At 46.7% G+C, this 18,443-nt stretch overlaps 1 protein-coding gene across 1 annotated transcript in view; it reads right to left on the bottom strand.

The window, feature by feature from the left end:
* LOC147086455 (immunoglobulin gamma-1 heavy chain-like) overlaps positions 1-17,807 on the bottom strand; it is a 52,434-nt gene extending 34,627 nt beyond the window's left edge. Inside the window, exons 1-4 of the mRNA XM_085978255.1 lie at positions 17,663-17,807; positions 17,157-17,510; positions 13,349-13,675; positions 6,863-7,125 (exon numbers count right to left, since the gene is read on the bottom strand). Of these exons, the coding sequence (XP_085834381.1) occupies positions 6,863-7,125; positions 13,349-13,675; positions 17,157-17,510; positions 17,663-17,711 (993 nt within the window). The 5' untranslated portion in view covers positions 17,712-17,807. The remainder of the gene's footprint in view (positions 1-6,862; positions 7,126-13,348; positions 13,676-17,156; positions 17,511-17,662) is intronic.
* Between the last annotated feature and the right edge of the window lie 636 nt (positions 17,808-18,443).

Genomic DNA, 18,443 nt, shown 5'->3' with positions numbered 1-18,443 from the left:
CACAGATCTGTCTGCAAAGGGCAATGTATTCCAATTCGTGTTAAACAGGCGTGAAAGTCGGCGTGCAGTGTAGGCTGATTAAACTGTGAATTGAAGGCAGGCAGTGCTGAATTGCACGCACCGGACTGATTGTGTCATTCGTGTGGGCGCGAGAACATGATCCTATTCCGAGTGTTGCTTATTATTGGTCCAGAACCCATTCATTCATACACCCTTACTTGTACCAACAAAAATAGAGTAGATTGAAGAAAGGTGCAATTATATCAGGCGCGGCTCAGTGGGCAGCACTCTCGCCTCCGAGTCAGAAGGTTCTGGGTTCATAGTTCCACTCCAGAGACTTGAGCACAAAAATCTAGTCCGACACCCCAGTGCCAGTGTTGGGACATGCTATAAGAGGTGACAGTCCTTCTTTCTTTAACTGTTTTACCCAGGATCTGAATGCCGCCTGTATCTTTGTTGCAGGATTTGATCCTATTACTCATTCTGTGTCAGCCGTGGCTCAGTGGGTAGCACTCTCGCTTCTGAGGGAGAAGATCAGTGTGTTGTTCAGGTCCCACTCCAGAGGCCTGAACACATAACCCAGGCCGACACCCCCATTGCGGTGCTGAGGGAGTGCTGCACTGTCGGAGGGGCAGTACTGAGGGCGTGCTGCACTGTTGGAGGGGCAGTACTGAGGGAGTGCTGCACTGTCAGAGGGGCAGTACTGAGGGAGCGCTGCACTGTTGGGTGTGCACTACAGAGAGAGCGCTGCACTGTCGGAGGGGCCGTACTGAGGGCGTGCTGCACTGTTGGAGGGGCAGTACTGAGGGAGTGCTGTACTGTCGGAGGGGCAGTACTGAGGGAGCGCCGCACTGTCGGGTGTGCAGTACTGAGGGAGCGCTGCACTGTCGGAGGGGCAGCCCTGAGGGAGTGCCGCACTGTCGGAAGAGTCAGTATTGAGGCAGTGCCGCACTTTCGGAGGTGTCAGTACTGAGGGAGCGCTGCACTGTCGGAGGCGTGGTACTGAGGGATTGCCACACTGTCGGAGGGGCGGTACTAAGGGAGCGCCGCACTGTCGGAGGGGCAGTACTGAGGGAGTGCCGCACTGTTGGAGGGGCAGTACTGAGGGACTGCTGCTCTCTCGGAGGGACAGTACTGAGGGAGCGCCGCACTGTCGGAGGTGCCAGCTTTCAGATGAAATATTAAACCGAGGCCCCGTCTGCCCTCTCAGGTGGGTGTGAAAGATCCCAGGGCCACTATTGGAAGAAGAGCAGGGGGTGTTCTCCTCGGTGTCCTGGGGCCAATATTTATACCTCAGTCAACATCAATAAAATAGATGTCCTGGTGATTATTACAGTGCTGTTTGTGGGAGCTTGCTGTGCAAGAAATGTCTGCCGTTTTCATACCATTAGAACAGTGACGACACTTCAACAGTACTTCATTTGCTCTAAAGCGCTTTGGGACGTCCTGAGGTGGTGAAAGGCGCTATAGAAATGCAAGTTCTTCCTTACCTCTTTTCCCAGATTTTGCTCCGGCGTGCTATTAACCAAACGCTGCCGCCGGGTGAGCATTATTTATGGGCACTGATTGCGATTTTGGCCGCGCTCTTGTTCTTATTTAAACCCTCAGCCTCCTGGTTCCTGGATTCTGTGCCCCTCTCATCACCGCTGCACCATAACACGAAATTCACATCTTGATTGCATTCAATGTTTTGCAACACATTCTTGTTGTGTCAGATGCTCTGTCTGACCAATCAAACACTGCATTAATATAGAATACCTTAACTTTGATAAAGATTGAAGCGAAATTGCCAATATTATATTTGGTGTATCAAACAATAATGAGGTTTGACCCTTTGGTATTTTGCACATAGATAGTTGGTGATCATCCCCCTTCGAATGAGATGAATGGGAAAGGATTCGGCTCAGGAATTATGCACAATGAGAATTAACAGACATTTTCCCCGTTGCATTCAAAAGCAATCAATTAAATGGACTTGTGTCCATCGGAGTTCCTTGTAATGGGAGTGAATGCGGGGAAGGGTCGCTCCCTTTGAATTCTATACATGTAAAATGAGCAGCAAGAGGATTTGTGTATTGAGGTTCTGTATAATTACAAAGAATGGACAGTTTGTTAATTAAATTAGAGCCAGGCCGTTCAGGGGTGATGTCAGGAAGCACTTCTTCACACAAAGCGTAATGGCAATCTGGAACTCTCTCCCGTAAAAAGCTTTTGAGGCTGGGGGTCAATTGAAATCTCAAAACTGAGATTGATGGATTTTTGTGGGGTAAAGTTATTAAGGGACACGGAGCCAAGGCGTGTAGACGGAGCCCAGATGCAGATCTGCCATGATGTAACTGAGTTATGGGACAGGCTCGAGGGCTGAATGGTCTCTTCCTGTCCATGGACTTTAGTCTTTGTTTCAAACCTGTAAGGAGTCGGCACGAAAGCAACAAAATCCCATTACTGCAAATTCAAAGTTTATTAGATGGACACAGTCTCCTTATTGTATTTGGTCAGTGATGTTTCCTCGAACCGGATTGCTATTTTCTGCGATGTTTCCGGACGGGGTTACAGGGCGACGCACGGATTCCCGGTACAATAGACCCCGACAGCAACAGAAGTCACATCAATGTCTCGGTGCAAGCTTGGAGCAGCGGCGCTGTCTGCAATCTGTGCTGTTCCACTAGGATTCGCCAGCTAAAATATGGAGAAGAGCCTGGCGGGGAAAACTGTAGAGAAAACCAGCAAAGAGTGAGAGATGTGCAAATGGCGCCTGCACTGCAACCCCTTCACTACATTGAATTACATAGAATGTGCAACACAGAGACAGGGTATTCGGCCCAACAGGTCCGTGCCGGTGTTTATGCTCCACACAAGCCTCCCCCCACTCCTCTTCATCTCACCCTATCAACATATCCTTATATTCCTTTCTGCCTCACGTGTTTATCTAACTTCTCCTTAAAAGCATCTAAGCTATTTGCCTCAACCAGTCCCTCTGATAGCGAGTTCCACATTCAAAGAAAAAGTTTCTCCTGAATTCCCTATTGGATTTATTAGTGACTATCTTATATTGATGGCCCCTAGTTCTGATCTCCCCCAGAAGTGGAACCATCTCCTCTATGTCTACCCTATCAAACCATTTCATAATCTTAAAGACCTTTATCAGGTCACCCCTCAGCCTTCTCCTTTCTAGAGAAAAGAGCCCCAGCCTGTTCAATCTTGCCTGATAGTTATAATCTATAAACAGAGATGGACAATTTATAGAGACTGAACGAATGGAGTTCAACTGGGTGCTGTCTACAATCCGCATTTCTTAATTCTCAGAATTATCCAGGTAAACAATTATTCACAGGAGTGAATCCAGGTAAATAAGATTAACTCGCAGCATAACTCACTGCAAATCAAATGGCCATGTTTTAGTTAACTGATTGATAAACCTTTACATCTGAATTATATTTTTTTAAATAACAACTTCGGCCAAAAAATACCAATAAGAATGTGTACCTCTTGGCTGGAGATTCAAGAACCAGGGGTCACAGTCTCAGAATAAGGCGTCGGCCATTTAGGACTGAGATTAGGAGAAATTTCTTCACTCAGAGGATGGCGAATCTTTGGAATTCTCTACCCCAGAGGGTTGTAGAGGATCTGTTGTTGAAAATATTCAAGATAGAGATCTATAGATTTGTGAATATTAAGGGAATCAAGGGATATGGGGATAGTTCAGGAAGGTGGAGATGAGGTAAAAGATTAGCCATGATCTTATTGAATGGCGGAGCAGACTCAAAGGGCGGAATGGTCTACTCCTGATACTATTTCTTATGTTCTTATGTACCTCGCTATAATTCACAAACACCACCATCAACGTACTTGAATATTTCATCATAACAATGTGAAACAACATTCATTTTATCGCTCTGACATCCCAATGACTCATTAAATATTTCCAGTCAATTAGTCGCAAAATAGATGAATGATTCAATCTTTATATAGCTGAAGTCTATATAGGGGGTCGTTTACTTAACCAAACGCCCCCTGGAGGCAACATGTGATAAGGGTGTGTGTGTCTGATGGCGTTTCTCTGTCACCCCCTGGCGACTCCTTTTCACACTTTCGAGCTGAGGTTTGGAAGCAGCGTGAGGGCCACTTCCTTCATGTGACTCCCAGATATCTTGCAATGTTCAATGGAGAATGATACCCACAATGTGCAATCAATTCACGACTTCAGTGGAGCCCGTAGTGGTGGAGGGGTCGCTCGTGGTAAATGTTGTTATGGAATGTTGGTATCACAGCCTCTGTAAAGGAAAATAATCAGGGGTGTAAACTCTGCTGGCCCGTGTCCTAACTCGCACAAAGTCCCATTCACCCATCACCCCCTGTGTTCACTGACCTACATTGGCTCACAGTCCGGCAACACAGCACTCCTCTTCGGGGTCTGGTTAGGCCAGAATTCCCGATCAGTATTACACGTTACTGTGAGATGGAAACTGATCTGTAGTCTGGCTAACTTTTGAGTATAGAGCGCCCCATAGCAGGTGGGAGACATCCCAGCCCTACACCAGCTTCAGAGTAGAGTCACAAACCGTCAGGAGATGGAATTACCATTAAAGACTGGAGAAATCTGGAGAGATTGGAGTAAAATCACTCACTGTTGAGCATATACACTAAACGGCATAAGATAACAAACCAAACGCTACTGAGGACAAAAAGGGTGAGAGTTGCACAGGCTTGGCTAGTATCCCCTTTAGTATAGAAGATTGAAGGGCGATCTAATTGAGGTGTTCAAGATGATTAAATGAGTCGATCAGGTAGATCGAGAGAAACTATTTCCTCTGGTGGGGGGAGTACAGGACAAGACGACATCACCTTAAAATTAGAGCCAGGCCGTTCAGGGGAGATGTCAGGAAGCACTTCTTCACAAAATGGGTAGTGGAAATCTGAAACTCTCTCCCCCAAAAAGCTGTTGAGGCTGGGGGTCAATTGCAAATTTCAAAGCAGAGATTGATAGATTTAAGGGTATTAAGGGTTACGGAACCAAGACAGGTAGATGGAGTTAAGATACAGATCAGCCATGACCTAATTGAATGGCGGAACAGGCTCGAGGGACTTAATGGCCTCCTCCTGATCCTATGTAACAGGCTCCAGGGCCTGAATGGCCTCCTCCTTTTCTTTGTAACAGACTGCAGGGGCTGATTGGGCTCTTCCTCTTCCTAAGATCCTAACGGGGAAAATAAGGTGCACGATTCCCTGCCTGAACTATGGGTTGTGTTGATTCTGAGGAACACTCTTATGTAGCACTGTTATGCAGATTATCTCACTGACCGTAACTGTACATGTACCGGCGGGAGGGGTGAGGTGGGAGGGGTACCGGTTAGTAACGCCTATACTGAGCTCTGCCCCAGACTGAAATAAAATAGCGCCAAACCACTTGCACCTGGGAAATGCCAGGATGTCCACTCTCTGCTGGCTCCAGGTCACATCTGGCTGAAGCTGAGAACATCTGAAAGCGAGGTGGCAGAACTGGTCACCTGTACTTGAAGGTGGTCTCCATGTAGTGTTTTGGAACTTTTCACCAGGGAATCTTTTCCCGAGGGAAGCACGCTCTCTCTCTCGCCACAGACTCGCCACCCTCGCCCATTGATTCCACCCCCTTCCCGGTCTCAATTGACCCAGACTGTTCGCAATCTCAGGGCTGTATTCCACCCATATCTGAGTTCCCCGGCCCATGACATGTCCGTTTCAAAGGCCGCCTACTTTCAACTCGCTAACCTTCCGTGCTTCCTCCGCTACCTCAGTCCACCTGCCGGTAAACCCTCATCCAAGCCTTTGTTACCTCCTAACGTGACTTGTGCCATGCTCAGGACACCCTTACCTAAGACTCCTGGTAATCTTGAGCTCATCCAAAACTCTTCCGCCGGTAGCCCATCCCCCACAACTCCCACTCACTCACCATCCACGGTCTTGCTGAACTGCAGGGACTCCTCATCCCCCAAGGCCCCAGTTTAAGATTGTCATCCCCTTGTTCAAATCCGTTTATGCCTTCGCCGCTCACTATGTCTGTAACCTGATAGAGGTCATTAAAATAATGAAAGGGTTTGATGGGGTAGACACAGAGAAAATGTTTTACTTGTGGGGGAGACCAAGAACTAGGGGCCATAAATATAAGAGAGACACCAATAAATCCAGTGGGGAATTCAGGAGAAACTTCTTTACCCTGAGAGTGGTGAGAATGTGGAACTCGCTACCACAGGAAATAGCTGAGGAGAATAGTATAGATGTATTTAAGGGGAAGCTAGATAAACACATGAGGGAGAAGGGAATAGAGGGTTATGCTGATAGTGTTAGATGAAGAAGCTGGGAGGAGGTTCGAGTGGAGTATACACACAGGCATGTGCCAGTTGGGCTGAATGGCCTGTTTGTGCTGTACATTCTATGTAATCCACTCAATGTCCCTTTCAGTGCTGAGTAAAGACGGACCACTTTAAGCTCGTGTCAGCATTTCATGTTTATTAAGAGCTGTGTTACACAAGTTCCCAATCACAATGTGCTCACAGACTAAAGGGAAATCTGTCCCCATTCTACACAGCGAAAGTTACACACAATATATTGGGGACAGTTGTACAGAAAGTTCCATCTCACAAAGCTGGACAATCATTTCAGTCACTTCTTATAGTATTAAACATTCGGATTGTTTGACAGAAACTGAAATTGCTACAGCGATTACATAGCCAAAAAGGTGGATTGCACATATCGAATGATCTGTTTCATTACATTAAACACGAGCAAAAATCAAACTCCACTGCCAACTTGCACCGCCTCAGTCGGAACACGAGGAGGCGCTGATGGTCTTGAGAAGAGGCGAGCTCAGGGAGCCGTGGCTGACGCTGCAGGAATAGCTGGAGCCCTTGTTCCAGGCGGCGGCGGGGACTCTCAGGTAACTGCTCAGGCTGTAGGTTTGATCGCTGTCCGGGGACACGGCGCCTGTCGTCACCCCGCTGTCTGTCTCTTGGCCATCCACGCTCCAGCGGAGCCGCACCAAGCCCGGCTTAAAGCGACTCACCAGGCAGGACAGAGTGGCCGATCCCGAGCCGATTTCTTCCGAGGAGGGAGGGAGGAGAAGAACCGAGGGGCTTCGATCCTCGCTGCCTGTGTGTGGGGGGAGAGAAAATTCATTAGTTTATGGAATCCGTCAGCAGTGGGACGCTCTGATCTGAAATCAAAGACACCAAAGAATTCCGGAACAACATTCACTTTAAAATAAATTACTGATTAATACAGGAGTTACTATCAATTCTTAAATCTCTACTTCCTCTGCCAATTCTTTTGCCTACATGCAACAGTCAATTGGGACGAAAGTATTTCATTGGCTGTAAAGCGCTTTGGGATGTCCTGAGGTCGTGAAAGCCCCTGTAGAAATACAAGTCTTCCTTTCGATTTTGTAAAATAACAATAGAAAACGCTGGAAATACAGACAGGGTCAGTCAGCATGTGTGTGGTGGAAAGATCAGTAACTGACCAGTTCAGGTACAGGTTACACCCCCGGAACCGCACTAACCTGTCTGTTCCCGTTACACACACTGACCGACCGGCCGTGTATTCCCAGCATTTGCTGTTTTTATTGAATTTCCTATAATTGCACTTTTTTCCCTTTTTACTTGAATATAATAAAGCGTTTGATTTATTAAAATGCGGTCAGTGTTAACTTTAAAGAGGTGAATTCACGGAGCTGTGACCCGTTTTTACACCGAGAGTCCACATATGTTCTGATATCTCAAACTGATGCAGCCCCTTCAAAGAGCCGCCACAGGCACGATTGGCCGAATGGCCTCCTTCTGTGCTGTCTCACTCTATAAGATTCGGTAGTTTTTTTAAGAATTCAATTTTTTTTAGAATTGCGTGTTAGAAACTGATCGACTTTAAATGTTGCGGCGATGATAATTGAGCCGGGTCTGTTAACGGGTATTGAAGAGCACACTGAATAAAGAGAGGACATTGTACACGGGCTGGGAATTAATGTAGTGACTCTGTCAAACAATATTCTCAATGTATTTCATAGAATTACACAGAATATACGTCACAGAAACAGGCCACTCGGAATAACCAGTCCATGCCGGTGTTTATGATCCACTCGAGCCTCCTACAATCCTTCCTTATCTAACTCTATCAGCATAACCCTCTATTCCCTTCTTCCTCACACTCCTCCTCCTAAATTCATCTATAATATTCGCCTTGATCATTCCCCGTGATCGCGAATTCCACATTCTCACCACTCTCTGGGTAAAGAATATTATCCTGAATTCCCTATTGCATTTCTTGGTGACTATCTTATATTGATGGTCTCTAGTTTTGCTCTTCCCCACAAGTGGAAACATTCTCTCGTGTCTAATCTATCAAAACCTTTCATCATTTTAAAGACCTCTATTCGGTCACCCCTCGGCCTTCTCTTTCCCCGGTTTGATGAAGGGTTTTCACTGTTCGATATTTCTAGTGAAAGGGGGAACAAGGATTGTAAAATGTCTCGCTACAGAGGCAAGTACGGATTCCTGCCCGCGCGGGTGAACTGATTTCTCTCTCGGAATCAGCTCAGTCTCGCTGGTCCCGGAGCGATCCGTTCAACACTGGGCGGTAGTGGGACCCGACAGATCAACCCAGGAGAATCGGCGGTATGGTATGGCAGCTGTAGCCGCTGTGACTGGAAAGCCCTGCAGCGGGTAGTCAAAACTGCCCAATGCATTACCGGCACCCGGCTACCGACCATAGAGCACATATACCAGAAACGCTGTTTACAGAGGTCACAGACCATCATCAAAGACCCTACCCACCCCAGCCACAGTCTGTTCGCCCTCCTGCCATCTGGGAGACGCTGCAGATGCATTCGCAGCCGTACGACCAGATTTAGGAACAGCTTCTTTCCCAGGGCTGTCATCCAACTGAATTCCACAAATAAATTCTAAAGCCTGCACATCTGCCAATGCACTTTATTATGGTTATGTTTATGTTAATGTATTACAAGCCAAATGAATGTTGAATGTTTAAATGTCTTAATCTAAATGTACACTCTCGGGAGCTGCAAGCCTACATTTCGTTGTACTGCACTTGTGCACTAACAATGACAATAAATTTGATTATTATTATTATTATTATTAAAATGTTGGGTCTGTCAGCGCTAAGCAGTCCTGACACGCTGTGGTAGGGGAGGCAAGTCAGTCATTATGAGGTCACCTTTAGAATTTAAAAGCTCACCAACAAAGTCCATGCAGCTCGGGTATCACGTCGCGTTAGCTGAGCGGGAATTGAATGGTCATGGAATCATCTCATTGCTTGACATCTGGAAATGTGCCATAAAAGCTCCCATCTCACAGCTGTTCACTTTCCAAGCTCAAAAGCTGTTGCTTACTGCATTTGGAAGGCAGATTGAGCTTTATGCAGTTTGCAAGTGTTTGGAGCAAACTCTCTATCTCGCGTCACCTCATTGGAACAACCTCTCGCAGCACTGACAGATTCCTTCTCTCGTCTATAGTTCACTGGCCATCTATTCCACCAGCATGGCTACGGTTTATACCCTCTCACCTTGGTCCTCGGAATCTGAGCACGATCAGCTGCAACACCAGCATCACCAGGAACACCAGCAGCACCAACAGCAACGCCAACCTTCTCCACAATCAGCTCATGCAGCACAGGGCAGAGGGCATCAGGGATGGCCTCACCGTGGCCAGATTTACTTCATTTAACACTTCACACCCATATGGCTGCCACATAATGCGCCAGGTTGGTACCACCCCACACTAACAACGTAAAGCATCCCTACAATGCCCAAGCCATTCCTTTCTCACTCATCAGCATTGTTGGGTGGGCGTACGATTATGTTTCACCATTCCCTGCAACTCACTAAGCTACTTTCAAAGGAGAACACCAGTCGGTCCAAGAACGGAAAGTGTTGAAAATAAAGATTTCAATGTTTGACAGCGCATGAACAGAAATTTCAAATGAAAATCGGCTAAAACACACAAGTTCCTACCCTTGTGTGTTGTTAGTTGGTGTCATTGGACTAGGATGAGGGGGAGTGTGAGGGTTGGCTAATGAGATGTGGAACTGAGAATGTAGATAAAGTGGGATGGGTGGAGGTGCAAGTTAAGTTGGTGTGAGTAAGGCTGTGCAGGAGTCGGATAGGGAAGACAGATGATGGGGATGAGATGAGTGACACAGCAGGATAAGGCTAAGAGTGGCTTTGCACTAACAATGCGTGTTCTACTGAGATCACTGAAAGGTTTGCGCCACTGAAGCCTGGTCCCTGCTTGTGTCCTCCTGTGCATTGTGGAACCAGGCTGCTTTGGTCAACTGGGGAGGTCTCTTTGGAAGGGAAAATAACCTCCCTACGTGCTCTGGAGGGAGTCATGGGAGAGCCTGGGTGCAGCCGTGCACCTCTGTGAAGTGCTTGTGTATGTTTGCAGCACTTCAATGCTGCAGAACACGAATAGCACAAATGTCAAAGTAAATTTGCACACGGTCCCTTTAAGAAAACCGGCTGATGACGCGGCAGCAAATGACGTCATCAGACCCGCTTCCGTCAATTGGCTGGGAAACTTACTGGGCGGGATTAACAAGTCAATTCATGGGCAAGTCATGTCGGAGGGCGGGATTGAGCCAGCAGTGAGGCCGCAACCCGCCAATGACCTCGCCCGCCACGGACACGCCCAGTTAGGGGAAATCTCGGTTTAAGTGTCTCCACAGGGAGCCTTTGACACATCCCGACTATACTGTGTGGGAAATGTTCATCTTTTCCTCTTTTGCTGCCCCGTGTGTAGTCCAGTAGCTATCCTCCAGTTCCATGTTCACAGTCCAGCCCAAAGACCCTGACCATACATTCAATATCTGTGATCTTCCGACTTGGATGATGTCCCCTTTCAATACTTGATTGAGCAACGGAACCAGACGGAGTTTTAGCAATGTCTCTCGTAATCTAATCCCAGAATGATGCGTGGCGCTCTTTAATGAATGGCCTGCAATGGATCAATTTTACTTTTGAAGCTGGGGCGCCAAAATGACACATATGGTCTTGGCAACGATCTACAGAAGCTGAAGGTTTGGAAACCAAACAGCCCCGTGATGTGTGGTGTCAGAATAATCCTTATCCTTCATATGTTGGTGGACTCGAGAGATAGAGAGATTGATAGTCGTTATTTATCAATACACTTAGCACCTCCTGTTCTATCAGAATGACCTCAATTGTACTCAAAGCACAGCTGTTTAATTATGCAAGGTAAGCACGGTGATCGTACGTCAGCACGTTCATAGTACGTGCGGTTATTACGTTCGCACGCAGGGTTAATATAGAGTCATAGAGTCATAACCGCACAGAAGGAGGCCATTCGGCCCATCGAGTCCGTGCCGGCTGTCTGCAGAGCGATCCAGTCAGTCCCATTCCCCCGCTCTATCCCTGTAGCCCTGCAAGCTTATTTCCCTCAAGTGCCTATCCAGTCTCCCCTTGAAAACATTGAGTGTCTCCGCTTCCACCACTTCCGTCGGCAGCGAGTTCCAGGTCCTCATCACTCGCTGCGTAAAAACGTTTTTTCTCACATCCCCCCCTGAATTTCTTGACCAAAACCTTAAATCTGTGTCCCCTATGTAAGCTCGTTGGTGCTCACGCATGCTACTCGCACCCCCGCCTCCCCCCACCAGCCTTGCACATGCTCATTGGCGACACTCTCTGTCCAGTGTTCTCTGGACATTTCACATGCATGATTAAACATATTCAGAATCCTCACTTGCTGATCTAGGAGCGCAGGCAGTAGGAACAGGAGTAGATCCACAGTGGATTACCTCATACTCCCCCACATTGAGTGTCATCTGTCATATTTCACTCCACTCACTGCCTGTACATATCCCCTTCCAAATTGTTGCTCCCATCTACACAAGTTACTGTGCCTCCTGTCTTAACACCACCTGCAAACTTGGATATACAACTCTCTATTCCTTCATCCAACTCATTAATAAATACGATGGAAAGATTGAGGTCTCGGAACAGATCCCTGGGGAACACCACATTCTACATCCTGCCAATCTGAGTTCCTGCTCATTATCCCGACTCTCTGTCTGTTACTTCCCATCCAAACTCCAGCCCAGATCAATGGGCTCTCCCAAATCCATGCGGTCTCAACTTGGCCAATAATCTTTAACGTGGAACCTTATTGAGTGCCTTCTGGGAGTCCATATAGATTACATCCATAGACAATCCTTTGTCTATCTGATTAGTGACCTCCTCAAGAAACGCAACTACATTAGTCAGACATGATTTAACTTTAACAAAGCCACGCTGGCCCCCTCTGATCAGCTCATATTTGCATAATTGTGCAGTCACTCTATCCTTAATGACAGACACTATTAACTCCCCCACAACTGATGTTAATCCTAGTTTATCTCTCCCACCCTTCTTCAATAATCCAGTATCTGGAGCACTGTGTACAGGTTCTGGGCACCGCATCTCAGAAAGGATATATTGGAGGGAGTTCAGCGCAGATTCACCAGACTGTTACCAGGGATCCAAGGTTTAAATTATGAGGAGAGATTTCAAAACTAGGCTTGTAATCCTTGGAATATAGAATGTTAAGCGGTGATTTAACATTGAGGTTTTTAGGATTTTGTAAGGAATTAATAGGTTAGATGGAGAGACATTGCTCCTCTGTTGGGGTCGTCCAGAACAATAGGGCATAACCTTAAAATTAATAAATTCAGTAGTGAATTCAGCAGCAACCTTTTATACCCAGAGAGTGCTGAGAATGTGGAACTCACTTCCACATGCAATAGTTGACTGGAATAGCAGAGAAGTATTTAAGGGGAAGCTCGATAAGTACTTGAGGGACAAAGGAATAGAAGGATATATTGATGGGGTGAGATGTAATAGGTTGGGAGGAGGCTCGTGTGGAGCATAAACACCGGCATGGACCAGTTGGGCTGAATGGTCTGTTTCTGCTGTACATTCTGTGTAATCCACTCAATGTCCCTTTGAGTGCTGAGTAAAGACGGACCACATTAAGCTCGTGGCAGCATTTCATGTTTATTAAGAGCTGTGTTACACAAGTTCCCAATCACAATATGATCACAGACTAAAGGGGAATCTGTCCCCATTCTACACACAGCGAAAGTTAACACACAAGATATTGGGGACAGTTGTACCGAAAGCTCCATCTCACAAAGCTGGACAATCATTTCACTGACGTCTGATATTATTAAACATTGAGATTGTTTGACAAAAACTGAAATTGCTACAGCGATTACATTGCAAAAATGCAGATTGCACACATTGAATGATCTGTTCCATTACATTAAACACCAGCAAAAATCAAACTCCACTGCCAACTTGCACCGCCTCAGTCGGAACACGAGGAGGCGCTGATGGTCTTGAGAAGAGGCGAGCTCAGGGAGCCGTGGCTGACACTGCAGGAATAGCTTGAGCCCTTGTTCCAGGCGGCGGCGGGGACTCTCAGGTAACTGCTCAGGCTGTAGGTTTGATCGCTGTCCGGGGACACGGCGCCTGTCGTCACCCCGCTGTCTGTCTCTTGGCCATCCACGCTCCAGCGGAGCCGCACCAAGCCCGGCTTAAAGCGACTCACCAGGCAGGACAGAGTGGCCGATCCCGAGCCGATTTCTTCCGAGGAGGGAGGGAGGAGAAGAACCGAGGGGCTTCGATCCTCGCTGCCTGTGTGTGGGGGGAGAGAAAATTCATTAGTTGATGGAATCCGTCAGCAGTGGGACGCTCTGATCTGAAATCAAAGGCACCAAAGAATCCCCGAACAATATTCACTTTAAAATAAATTACTGATTAATACAGGAGTTCCAATAAATTCTTTAATCTCTAATTCCTCTGCTCCTCTGACAATTCTGTTACCCACATTAATAAAGTGACTTGGTTCAAAAGTACTTCATTGGCTGTAAAGCGCTTTGGGACGTCCTGAGGTCGTGAAAGGAGCTGGAGAAATACAAGTCTTTCTTTCTTTCTTTCTTTCTATCTTGTAAAGTAACAATAGAAAATGCTGGAAATACAGACCGGGTCAGTCAGCATGTGTGAGGTGGAAAGATCAGTAACTGACCAGTTCAGGTGCAGGTTACACCCCCGGAACCGCACTAACCTGTCTGTTCCCGTTACACACACTGACCGGCCGGCCGTGTAGTCCCAGCATTTTCTGTTTTTATTTAATTTCCTATAATTGCAGTTCTTTCCCTTTTTACTTTAATATAATAAAGGGTTTGATTGCCTTAAAATGCGGTCAGTGTTAACTTTAAAGAGGTGAATTCACGGAGCTGTGACCCGCTTTTCACCGAGAGTCCACATATGTTCTGATATCTCAAACTGATGCAGCCCTTTCAAAGAGCCGCCACGGGCACGATGGGCTGAATGGCCTCCTTCTGTGCTGCATCATTCTATAAGATTCGGGTTTTTTTTTTTCAATTCATGTTTTTCAGAATTGCGTGTTAGAAACTGATCCGCTTTCAATGTTGCGGCGATGATAATTGAGCCGGGTCTGTTTCCGGCTATTGAAGAGTTCACTGAATAAAGAGAGGACATTGTACACGGGCTGGGAATTAATGCACTGACTCTGTCTAACAATATTGTAAATAGTTAACACAGAATGACACAGAATATACAACACACAAGCAGGACATTCGGAATAACCAGTCCATGCCGGTGTTTATGATCCACTCGAGACTCCTCCAATCCTTCCTCATCTAACTCTATCAGCATAACCCTCTATTCCCTTCTCCCTCATATGTTTATCCAGCCTCCCCTTAAATGCATCTATACTATTCTCGTCAACCACTCCCTGTGGCAGCGAGTTCCACATTCTCACCACTCTCTGGGTAAAGAAGTTTCTCCTGAATTCCCTATTGTATTTCTTGGTGACTATCTTATATTGATGGTCTTTAGTTTTGCTCTTCCCCACAAGTGGAAACATTCTCTCTGTGTCTACTCTATCAAAACCTTTCATCATTTTAAAGACCTCTATTCGGTCACCCCTCAGCCTTCGCTTTCCCCGGTTTGATGAAGGGTTTTCACTGTTCAATATTTCTAGTGAAAGGGTGATCAAGGATTGTAAAAGATTCTCGCTACAGAGACAAGTAAGGATTCCTCCCCGCGCGGGTTAACTGATTTCTCTCTCGGGATCAGCTCAGTCTCGCTGGTCCCGGAGCGATCCGTTCAACACTGGGCGGTAGCGGGACCCGACAGATCAACCCAGGAGAATCGGCGCTATCCCCGGGGACACTGGACAGGGAGAGTCAGCAGACACAGCCTGGGGGAGGGGAGAGGGTCAGCAGCGAGAGAATGAGATGGAGAGAAATTTCCCTTCAACAAACATCATCCAGTCTCACTCACACACACGGGGCTGGTCAGTAATTGTCACTGCGCCGCTCCATGGTAAAGCGCCGATTCTGCTCTATAAACAGCGGGGAGATTGCGAATAATGAGCTCAGACAGATTAAATATCTGAACACGTATTTCAGAATAAAACTAGTCCCGGCAAGTGAATACAATCCCGACTAGTCCCGGTGTTGCTGGCGACAGGGAGTCGATCCAACCGGTTGTGTGCTGGGACAGCGGGTCTCGGGAGGGTCCTCTCTCTCTCCCAGCCCAGAGCCGGACACCCGACGGCTGCCGTCAGGGGGACAATACGCCACAGGAATAAAACCAGCAGCAACATTGAAAGTTGCAAATGTCCGTAAATGGATTGGGATTCCCCGGGGGCTCTCCCGCCGGCTCCGGTCAATCTTTAAAAATCAAACGGTCCCCACTCTGGACAATAGATATAATTCTACATACACAAAGAAATAAGAAATGCATGGCATAGAATCACACAGCACAGGAGGAGGCCATTCGTCCCATCGTGCCAGCGCCGGCTGTTTGAAAGAGCTCTCCAATCAGTCCCACTCCCCTGCTCTTTCCCCACAGCCCTGCAATAGTCTCCTGTTCAAGTCTCAGTGTAACATAGGGACATATTCAGTGTCCACTGTCAGAACCTCACAGTGTAGCTCACAGCTTTCTCTCTCTCTCTCTCTCTCTCTCTCTGTCTCCTGCCGCACCCGAATGATACCGGCGCTTCGAGGGTTAAATTACGAGGCCGGGGTGTTTAAAATGTGAAAAAGGATTCGATCAGGTAAACACAGAGAAACGATTTACCCCGGTCGGGGAATCAAGAACAAGGGGAGATCAACTTAAAGATAGAGCCGGGCCGTTTAGGAGGGAAGCTCTTTTTCACACAGGCTCGAGAGGCTGAATGGCCTCCTCTTGTCCCTCTGTCACTATTTTATCAATCAGTTCTCCTATGAGGACATGCAGCCCATCGTGCTTGTGCCGGCTCTTTGAATAGACCTATCCAATTATTCCCACTCACCTGTTCTTCCCGAAAGTCCTGCATTTTCCTTTTCAAGTATTTCTCCAATTCCCTTTTGAAAGTTACTATTGAATCTGCTTCCACCGCCCTTTCAGGCAGCGCGTTCCAGATCACAACAACTCGCTGCGTAAAAAAAAAATCACCTCCCGTCGCCTCTGGTTCTGTTCCCAATTATCTTAAATCGTGTCCTCTGGTTACCGACCCTCCTGCCAGTGGAAACAGTTTCTCCTTATTTATTCTATCGAAACCATTCATGATTTTTTACACCTCCATCACATCTTCCCTTAACCTTGTCTGCTCTAAGGAGAACAATCCCAGCTTCTCCAGTCTCTCCACATGGTGCCATTCTAGTGAATCTCCTCTGCGCGCTCTCCAAGGACTTGACATTCTTCCTAAAGTGTTTTCTCAAAACCTTTTTACTATTTCCGTTAATTTATAACTTCAAAGTATTTCTCCAATTCCCTTTTGAAAGTTACTATTGAATCTGCTTCCACCGCCCTTTCAGGCAGCGCGTTCCAGATCACAACAACTCGCTGCGTAAAAAGAACACTTCTCCTCATCTCCCCTATTGAATGGGAGCAAGAAATGGTGTCAAACTTCATTTCAGCGCAGTATTATTCCCCGAGGCGCTTCAATAATTCCAATTCTGACCAGTTTAACATGTTTTGGGTATAAATAGATCTATCGTCAAAATTCACTGAATGGAGATTTCTCTGGCGCCCGGGAATGAAAGCGACTGTAAATTAATAATAATTGAAACAATGTGAATGATAGAATGAGAGAGTCACTTACTCTTTATACTCAGGACGGTCCCCGGTCCGAAGATGTAGCCCGAGTCCCACACAGCACAGTAATAGACGGCGGAGTCACCGGGCACCAGGGTTCCGATGGTCAGAATGAAACTGTTACTGGAGGCGTCTCTGGAAGGTTGAAAACGATCCGTGAAGCCGGTGCCTCGGTATATATCACCATCTGTATCATGTCTTATCACCCACACCGGAGCTTCCCCGGGGCGCTGTCGGTACCAGTACACATACTTGCTCCCCACAGCCGCGTTCTGCATCGCACACTGTAACCGGGCCGTCTGACCCGCGGAGACAGGATCGGATATTGGAGACTGATTGAGGACGGGAGCCGCCAGGACACCTTCAATAAAAGAAAAAAATCAACTCATTCAGAGACTTGGAACAAAGAGGACGTTAATGCTTCAATAAACACGGAGAGAAAACCGTCCGATTCTCGGTATTGAACCGATTTAGTTGCGGATAAACCCGTGACTAAAACCATCCATCTCTCACCTGTTAAATGGATCAGCAGAGCCCACAGGAGATACATCGCAGGAGCCATTTCCTCCGGAGAAGCGCCAACAGCCGCCGCTCAAATTTCCGACTGAACCGTGCGCTGTTCCTGTAAACTCCGGGACCCGGTCCGGTTACAGTGTCTGCAAACCCGAGACTCCGGGTCTATTTATTACCCGGTATGCAAATGACTGGGTGGGGCCAGGAATTGGATGGAGTCAGATTATTATTTCGTTTTATTTAAATCTGCTTTTGGCGGATTAAATTATTAAAATCTTAAACCTTTAATATAAAAATGTTTAATCTCCAATTGGAGTATCTGTTAAGCGAAAGTTCCAAGATTCCGAAGATTTTTGCGTTTAATGAATATTTAGCCTGTGTTCTACCCCAGAAAAATGAGGGGCGGATTGTAGAGATAGGAATCAGCTGATGCACTTCGGCCGGAATCGTTCTGATAACGCGCTGTTACTCTCTGATATACTGCATCAGATTTTAAAATAAACGTTTCCCCCTAAAATACATATTTCATAATAGACTGACGTCCTTTTCTCTAAATCAGCAGCAAGACAGCCCTGGATTTGTCAATCCCTTTAAAATTGGTGTTACAATTGATAAATATGATTTGCGCTTCAGTCTGTAAATACATTTCTGATGAGAATATTCCTGAGGCGGAGTAAAGAGTGAATTAGATGAATGAGAAAGAGGGGAAGAAAGCGGCATTTTACACCCTGCCCCGGATTAAAGAGAAGTTGTTCTATTATAGTCTGAGTCACCCCCTTTA

Source organism: Somniosus microcephalus, unplaced genomic scaffold (assembly GCF_052327205.1).
Source record: "Somniosus microcephalus isolate GS21.2 unplaced genomic scaffold, FLI_Smic_1.0 unresolved_chr7, whole genome shotgun sequence".
In the NCBI taxonomy this organism is placed as follows: domain Eukaryota; kingdom Metazoa; phylum Chordata; class Chondrichthyes; order Squaliformes; family Somniosidae; genus Somniosus; species Somniosus microcephalus.
Note: the sequence above shows the minus strand (reverse complement) of the source record. Positions and strands in the feature narration are given on the sequence as shown.